The 9,218-nt window shown below is 36.8% G+C and overlaps 1 protein-coding gene across 12 annotated transcripts in view; it reads right to left on the bottom strand.

Moving 5' to 3' along the window:
• unc13bb (unc-13 homolog Bb (C. elegans)) overlaps nucleotides 1-8,955 on the bottom strand; it is a 64,761-nt gene extending 55,806 nt beyond the window's left edge. For 10 of the 12 annotated variants that reach the window (XM_014002486.1, XM_014002490.1, XM_014002488.1 and 7 more), the window contains exon 1: nucleotides 8,675-8,955. In XM_014002486.1, the coding sequence (XP_013857940.1) occupies nucleotides 8,675-8,696 (22 nt within the window). In that variant the 5' untranslated portion in view covers nucleotides 8,697-8,955. The remainder of the gene's footprint in view (nucleotides 1-8,674) is intronic. The other 2 variants (XM_014002496.1, XM_014002497.1) reach the window with 1 other exon arrangement.
• Nucleotides 8,956-9,218: the final 263 nt, after the last annotated feature.

Below are 9,218 nucleotides of genomic sequence, written 5' to 3'. Positions count from 1 at the left end.
AACCAGTGCATTGATGGATGGATTCCAGGTGTGACAATACCACAACAAGCAGCTTTATATAAATATTGCAAATATGGTTATATTATTTAAAGTAGATCCACATTGGAGAGTTCTTCCTAATTAAAAAAAATCTGCTTACTTCTGGGAAACCATGCTCCCCTTTTTCACTTGCAAAACACCAATTTCAATACAATCCTGAAACATAAGCCTGAACAGATGCAACACACAACATAACAGCTGGTAAAAAAATAAATTAAATAATATAAAAGAACAATAGAACAAGTGAGGCAGACGGGAATTGAAAGGTAGAACACACAACAAAATACTGCAGTTATTTATTATGACCTCTGAAAATGGCCAAGTTGGGAAAACACTYGCTGTCACATTTGGGTTTATTTATATTCATCTTTAGCTTCCTGATGAATCCATACAATACCGTTTATGGGATTGTAAAGCGCTTTGAAAGGGATTACTTGTGATTGCTGTGGCCGGGTTATGTGTTCAGGTGTAGAATCTCCTAAATCTCTAAAGCCTAACATGCCAGATGGGCACAACCGGATCAGAAAGGCAAAAAATGGCACTTTCATATTTTTGTCCACCAACATCCTCTGCCCTCTACTTGAGCACATTGAACCAGTTAARAGAAAGTTTGGGCTCACTTTTCATTCTTCCAGTCACATATGTCTTTTGATTTTCTTTTCTTTCTTTTTTTTTTCTTCAAATAAATAGTTTCTCACTACAAATGGAAATGGTAATAAGTGAAAGTAGGAACTTAATATTTAAAAAAGAGAGTACATAAAACCCATAGGGGAAGAAGGCTTCTACTTGTAGTACTTCCTGCAGATCAGTGTGGAGCAGACACGTTCATAGGGATACTGAGAGAATCCTGAAGCAGTTCTTTTTTGGTGTTTTCCACTAAAGTAAATGAGCTGGCACAGTGACCTTAAGTTCTAATTTGCATGATGTTGTTTAGGACTGTGGAGCACTGAATGACCATGAGTGGAATAAATATAGTGCCATTGTGATGGAAACAGATGATTATCTTTTTCCATTTGAGCTTATTGTTCTAATACGATAGGTATACTTATCCAAGCTTCTATTTTCATTTGCATCATCTCCAAAGAGGACAGCAGATCTGCTTCCATTTCAACCCAAATGTGTTCAAGTAACAAAAGATAATCTTAAAAATAAACAGATGTTTTGACCTCTCTCCCCACTTAAATTTGTCTAAATTTTAGGGTTGCATAATACATCAATTGTACATTTTGAACACAAATTACTGCGTGTAGTGACATTATTGCTACAACATGCTTGCTGTATTCTAAGAAGTCAGTTTGTCCTATGTTCTTTTTATCTATCGTTTCATTTCACTGAAGGGTTTATAAAAGATTAGAACAAAGAAGATTATTTGGACCAAAAAAAAAAAACTTCAAGTGGAAGTATTTTAGCTACAGAATGGATGAACGTTTACCAAAAATGGGTATTGTGTTGGCATTTTGTTGCAATTGTCACTACAACAGAAGGTAAAGTGAATAATTTCTCTGTTGTGCAATGGTAAGAATCTTTTTTTCCTGCTTTTTAAAACAAATACTTTTTGCACAGCTCCACCACACACAAAAAATCACTGTGCTCCTTCTAAAGATAATTGAAAAWCTGGCTTTGCACAAACTGGCTTATTAATGTCTTGTTGTTTGTTAATACAATTAATATGGGTCAAAATGCCAAAAAAAATGAAATTATGGTGACAGTAAAACATATTTTAAAAACACGAAAATAAAATAATGGCAATGAATTTTTGTATTTACATCAGTAACTTTGAATATAACAATAATATAGGAATTCTCATAATCATTGGCAAAACGTAAAGAAACTTTAAAGCCATTGGATGTTTGGTTAATTGTCAGTTCATCAATATAATCTAATTAATATATACATTTCAAATCAATATGATACAGTAAAAAGTAAATGATGGTAGATAAACACTTCTCAGATTTAGGCAAAAATTGAGAGTACGAATTTTCCTTGAGGAATATGGGCTGTGGAAGGTGGGGTCTGAACAGGAAGTGACGTCAGGGTCTACAACCACTGCTGTGGTGTTCTAATTCCACTCTGTGCTGGCTGCTGGACTGAAGAGAAAGAGAGCAACAGATGGGCAGAGGATTACTCATGCAATCTCTAAGCGATCTCTCTCTCTCTCTCTCTCTCTTTAATTCCACTACACTGCTGCTGGACACAACCACCCAGCAGCAGCAGCTCCATCACTTCTGGACTAGCTTGGCCTCTGCCTCTCATCCTTTGAATCTCTTGGTAATTTCTCCACTGATTCTGCCACACAGCTAATAGAAATAGTATGCAAGTAGAGCTGGGTGAAACAGCTTTAAAATAAAGGTGTTTCATATCAGGTGATTTCCAAGATTATCGATTAGGTTTTTTTTTTTTACCAATTTAAAAAAAAGAAGCGAAAAGGTGGATTACTGCCTAACTGGTGACCTTTCCTCTTTTATCCACATTTTCCTGTCGATCTATTGCACTCATTTTCTTCTTTTTTATTTTTAAGTAGTTAAGACGCACAGTGGCTAAACATGACTGCAAATATTACTCAACAGGTTGTTGCTAGCTAGAGTGAATAAAATATTTGAATGCCATGCAGTTCTGGATTGGAATACAGTGAAATTATCAACATTCTATCAGAGGTATTTTCAATTGATATTGAGCCGGTGTTTATTGTGATATACTGTGTATCGTTATTATTTTATCACCCAGCCCTATAATGAATAGTGAAATATAGGGATGGATGTATATGAAGGCCAAGTCTCTGCTCTGCTGCCACAAAAAAACTGGACTGGAATTGCTAGCATCATCTCAGTGCTTTCTGTGATTTTCTCATTTTGCAAACAATCTTTAATGGGAGAAAACTGCATTACTTCTGAACTAAGAGCTTTTATCTTCTTCTACTTCTTTTGCTTTGCAGTGCACAAGGAGTAGAGTTGGGCGATAAATCGATTTAATCGATTAATTCCAATTTTTCATTTATAAAGATTCAATTTTGGGAAAATCAAGATTTTTTTTCTACCAGTGCACTCTTTGGGGCTTCTGTAGTTCAGAGGTCACCCCACCTGTCCCTCGAGAGGCTTGGTACATGACATGACAATATGGCAGCTATAGGATCTACTTCTCAAAAAAGGCACGGTTTATTCAGTTTTCTGGAACTGGTTAGGTTTTGCAACCTCGGACTTGAAGCAACGAACACCTCACTGCAAAATCTGTTTGAAGGCTCTTGCTACAAAAAGCAGGAGTACAACAAATTTGTTTCGACACCTGAAACAGAGGTGCTCCGTTAAGTGGGAAGCAAAATCAATTAAAATTGAAAATCAAATATGGGATAAAAAAACTGTTTTTTTTTTTTTCATTTTCGGGCCATATCGCCCAGCCCTAACAAGGAGACACTCCAAGACCTCCAATCGGTAGCTCTGGCTCATTGTTGAGGTCAGTGATAAAAAAAGTGTCTAATTAAATAATTAGTCATACATTCAATTCAGACAATAGTTATTAAAAGTGGTGTGTGACTATTAACAGCATGGCTGTAAATTATTTATGGTACATATTATTTATCTAAAAGTGGTTATCCCTTGATCCCTTTAAACTCTAATGAGACAAACAAGCTGTTGTGTGACAACAGTGCAACAAATCAATTTTCCCCCTAAATCAACAGCTGATTGTGACACTACCAGATCYCATGTAATGAAATCAAATGTGTCCCCATTACTACAGCATCATGGGGACCGCATTATCCATCCACTCAGCCCTGTCCACATTCACAGCAAGCCGTCCTCCCCACCCACCCTATGTCCACATGTAAGGGTCACCACTCATCTATTGTGTAATGACATCACCATGGAGAGGAAGCATCTCAACTAGCAATAAATAAGCAACACTGTTAGGCTGCTGTGATAAGGGTATGAGTCACAACATCAGCTAATTGCACAGCCACTCTGTCAATCAATCGGATTTAGTTTCACTAATCAATAAACAGACTGTCTCAAAGTGGCACAGTAAAAGACTACAGTAAAATAAAATGCCCCCTGGAGGCATTGAAGTGGTTTTAAAATGATTGTTTCTAGAACATWATGTTTTCTGAAAATTAAGGCTCCCACATACCCAGGYGTACTGTGTGCGGTCCATGAGCCTTGTCCGCGGATGTTTGACACCATACTCGAGCRTACTGACYGCCGGACAAATTCTTTAATTTCTCGCAATTTTAGTCATGATGTCTGAGCCGTCGTGGTTAGCACCGACGCCTCACAGCAATAAGGTCCTGGGTTCAATCYCTGATTYGGACCTGGAGTCTTTCTGTTCAGAGTTTGCATGTTCTCTTGGTGTTTGCGTGGGTTTTCTTCGGGTACTCCGGTTTCCCCCACCCCTAAAAACATGTACAATAGGTTGCCTTCRGGCCCAGGCCTCCCTTGAAAAAGAGGTTTGAGATCTCARYGGGACTTGCCTGGTTAAACAACGGTAAATAAAATAAAATAAAAAAGGATCAGAAGGAAGARWGTTTGCATTTTAGCTTTAAAACAGCAAAAGAAAAGAACTACCTTACCCAGAATCTGAGCTATTTCCTCCTACAAATTTGTTGCTCGCTAAAAGTCCTTATATTCCTTCGACACGTCATATAGTTTTCTAATCTCCTCYATGAGACGCTCTTCAAATTTTGACTCCAGTTCATCCACAAATGAYACCGATTCTCAACTTTATCAGCTTGGTGTCATATTGGCAGTTTATTGTGTGACACCGCGGATTTGGACGTAAAAAAGTGATCTCTGCGTGGACCAGTCCAGCGGATCTCCGATTCGAGTCCGCAAGGGCCTCCGTGGAGCTAAGTATGCCTGAGCATTAGGGTTGGGCAATATTGGCAAAAAAAATTAATCACGATTAATTGTGGTATTTAGCTGATTACGATTAATTTAACTATTAATCCCCTGTAAACCCTTATGTCTTTGTCACATGATCAATTTTGTGGGAAAGATTTGCTCTTCGTAAAAATCTTGTTCCAAATTGTGTCAAAATTACAGACTTCAGGCATCAAMTTTTAAATTGTGTTGATAAATAAATTACAGAACCTTTTTTTTATATGTTTGTCATATTTGAAGCGGAGAGGAGCACCAAGATGACAGTCTGCTAGGTGGCATTAATCGTATTAATTGTCAAGTGCCAAAACAATAAATCGATTAATGTTTTTTTTCTTGCAATTAATTGCACACAATACGATTATGCCCAACCCTACCGAGCATGTGGGAGCCTGTAGTTCTCATTCTGTGTGACTTTCCAATGTCCAAAACTTGTTGAAGATTTATTGTTTTAAAAAGGATATTTTTTATGTCACTTGAAAACTTTTCTGAATTTCATCTGTGAWATTCTCCCCACATCAAAAGTTGTGACTTTTTAGAATAAAGGTGACAATCTCTCTTTTTGTTGGCTTTTAGGTTAGCTCTTATCATGACTGGCCTTTCCAAGCCATTTAATTTCAGGAACCTTACACAAAAGACTATTTGACAGCACTATAAATAGCCAAGTGCTTCTGGTTAACCTGCATGTAACCTGGAATTCACTTTAAATGGAGGTTCGTAGGTCGAGATTACGTCATTTCCATAACAACAGCATGGGATGAGAGCAGGATGCATTTGCAAGAGTATTTAAGAAACTTAAGACTGTGAGGGTAAATGTTTGCTTGGTTGTGCAATCACATTGTGGAGGGATTTAGGCAAAACTTGGATGGTATTACAGGAAGTTTGTTAAATAAAATGTGGCCTAAAGTTTTTGTGGCACAAAGCAATTGTTTTCATCAAACTAGAGATGAGATGAACACAGATGACTTCACTCATACAAAAAATATGTATATAACAAAAATCACGTGGAGCTTTTGACATCCAAAGGAGGATTCGCTGACGAAAGATGATCAGTCAAACATATGCTGCAAAAATAAATCCCGCCTGTCAGCAAATGATGATTTTCAAACAAGCTTTAGATATTTAAGCTCAACCATTTAATCTGGTTTCCTTCTGTTACACGATTTATAGCTGCTGGTGGGAAAAAGGCAACAAAGTTAAAAGGTTTGAAGTCCTTCTGCAAGCTGTTCCAAAATGAAGTCAACTGTAATCTCAAGTTAAGTCAATAAAAGCTCACTCTGACCCAAATGCTCAGTGATATTTTAATTCCAATCTCTGTGTGGCCTGTACAATCCTACACACATAATWAAAAAAAAACACAAATGTTCTGTCACAAATGTTAAAAAGTAACACAAAATCAGTAAAAAAAAAAAGGCATTTGTGTGAGTTTTCCTTACCATGGATGGAAAATGGAACCCCTTCCAAAAATGGGCGGTGACGTCAAGTAAGGCCCACCCACAAAGCAAGACAACGAAATTTTTATCCTACTGCGGCAACTGGCTTCAAACATGACAATAATTCAGGGAAAAAAATGTGTAGTGTGAATTATTTATTATAACTCCGGTTTTACAGGACTTATTAGAACAATTTAGAAACTGGTTAAAAGTTTAAAATCTGTTTTATTGACACAAATTAAAATACAACCTCAGAACCGTTGTGCTTACTTCTGCAACGACAAACTCGTTGTGTTATTTGGAGCATCTACTGACTCCAGTGGGTTTAATAACAAATGGTCCTTACAGTCCGATTATTTTTTAATAAAAACTTTATTTTAGTGTAAATATTAGCAGCAGTTGGTGTTTTGAAGCTGAGGAGGTCAATCTAGGTTTGCCTTGCTTTCGTGGTCATCCCTACAGATTAGAACCTCCTTATTGATCAGTRACTTCACTCCAAACAGCTCTACTTGGTTCCTCGTGGCTTGCAGATAAATCTCCATAGATATTCTCTAAACAACTGGAACTTTCTCTACTTAAATCATGCTCACTCCCATAGCTCTCCATCATGAATATGTTAGGCCTGTAGCACCTTCTTTGGTGACATCAGCCATTGGCATTCTTTGGCAGTGTGCTTGGGTATTTAGGCATTTATTTTACCTTTTTTCTCCCACACTAAAATGGCCCAGATGTGAAAAAAAAAAAACATATAGCCATCATATTCTGCTATAGTGATTACCTGTTAAGATCACATGGGACTGTTATGATGAATGTTGACCTTTAAGCTTACAGAAAAACAGTAGACTCCAGTCCAACAATCAGGGATGCACCAGACAGACTTGTTGGCAACCTTAGGGCTGATGCTTTTCTAAAAATGTAGATAACCATTATTCCYAATATTCAAGTTGATTATTTTATTTTATTTTTTAATGGCCAATGGTAATTTCAGAAATCAAGGAAGCTTTTGGATAATTTATGAAGTAGATTTGATTCTTTCCATAAATTCAATGTTCATATAAAAATGTCTACTTCGATTTCAGTAAAAGGTAATAAAAGTAATTACTTGTGATTTAGTTGCGGAGTCGGTTGAGGATCAATGCACTTTTTATTAGAGGCTCATTATGAATGTAATTCAAAGCTTTTTTCCCCTATTTCTATCCAGCCTATGTAATAAAAATGGTTTTGGAAGGAAAGTTCCTCAGCAAATAAAGACTGTTCTATAAGTTAGTAGCAGATTATTGTCAATTTTTCTTGGGGTGTTGGGGTATCTAATTTCCCTCTGGGATCAAATAAAGTATTTTTGAATTGAATTGAAAAATCAGCCCCATTATAGAAAGTAAAATGACAAAATTTGTATACATGTAGCCAAACCATTTATGTGCCAAACTTTTAATCAGCCTAATAGGCTCAGGGATGAATGAAAGTTGAAAACTGATGCACTTAATTGGTCGACCAATTGATCAATCTCAGTTGTGATGCAAATGACATTTAATCATATTTAAAATTTATAAACAAAAAATGCAGATGGTTTGTTTGTTTTGAACCTGCCACATTTTTACTCTTTCTTCACTCACTGACCAAATCAGTGTTTTATTTTTATTTTCAGAAAGCAGGAAATTACATAATGCTAAGCTGCTCCCACCCTTCTGTTTGCCTTCAGCTGCACAAGACCAATGAATGCATTTTTTAAAATAAATTGTTAATCTGAGCAATAAAAGCTGTCATTTATACTTATGTTAAGATAAAATATGTGAAATGTTCATGTTCTGTTTAACTTTCATAATAAACTCTTCAAAGGGGCTGAAAGCCAGTTATCATCCCTGATGTTTACAACCACAGAATATGAACATTTATGTGATCCTTTTGTTACATATTTAAACAATATCAGTTAATAATAGGCTTTCTAGCTCTAAAGTGGAATCACATCTTGGATTTTAATCACACAAAAGGCTTTTATGTGTTCATATTTCTGTAATATGCTAAAGTAAACAGTATAAACCACAAACAGCTGGTATCTTTACCTTGCCAAGGGGAAATAAAACTACTATCCAAATAAGGAAAGCAACAGATGCCCTGTCTTTTTAATATTTCACTTAGTTTGTCCCTTATAAACCGCAAAATCTCATCAAGCAAAACCTAAAAATCACTTTTCAAGGATCACTCCGCCTGGGRAGAATGCCTCCTCTTGTTTTGACCAGTTACCTGACTCCTGCAAACTCAATTTGTTTCCAAACCCCTCGCGCCGTTTCTAAAAGTTTAAGGTTAGTAAAAAATATAAAGGTATAAAGAAAAACTTACCTCTGACRCACAGTAACGACATGATAAAGCGCTTCCAGTCAGTAGTTTCACAGTTTGCRGCTAGTGAAGGAGGCTTTCAGCGGAGATTTAACAGAGTGAGGCAACATGTTAAAACCCGTTCAAATGTTTGCAAGGCTCTAATAAAATCCGGTTTTGGTGCCTTAAAGCCGCTTATTGATACCGGAATTGGGCAGAAAGTGGAAGGCAGCCCTCCCACCACGTCCACGCCATTATTAAAACTCTCATCACAGGTTTTCGAGACAGACGGACGGCCTGAGAGCGCTGATACGAAGGTGGAGACAAACCATGTTACTGACGTGTGGGAGAGCCAATCAGAGCGATCCATTTGGATTAAAGGCGGGGCCGTTCTCAGACATTCCACCAATCAATATAAGGGACATTAGAACCGCAGAACAGGTGACGCACTCATCATAAACACAAATCGTGCTACTACAGTTATTATTTTTTTCTTTTTCTCGTATTGTTTCATGTGTTACTTGGATAAATTTTATTAGGCATTTGTAATATAAATAGGCTATTATAT

Source organism: Austrofundulus limnaeus, unplaced genomic scaffold (genome assembly GCF_001266775.1).
Source record: "Austrofundulus limnaeus strain Quisiro unplaced genomic scaffold, Austrofundulus_limnaeus-1.0 Scaffold13, whole genome shotgun sequence".
Classification (NCBI taxonomy): domain Eukaryota; kingdom Metazoa; phylum Chordata; class Actinopteri; order Cyprinodontiformes; family Rivulidae; genus Austrofundulus; species Austrofundulus limnaeus.
The sequence above is the reverse complement of the archived record's forward strand: the minus strand, read 5'-3'. Positions and strand labels throughout refer to the sequence as shown.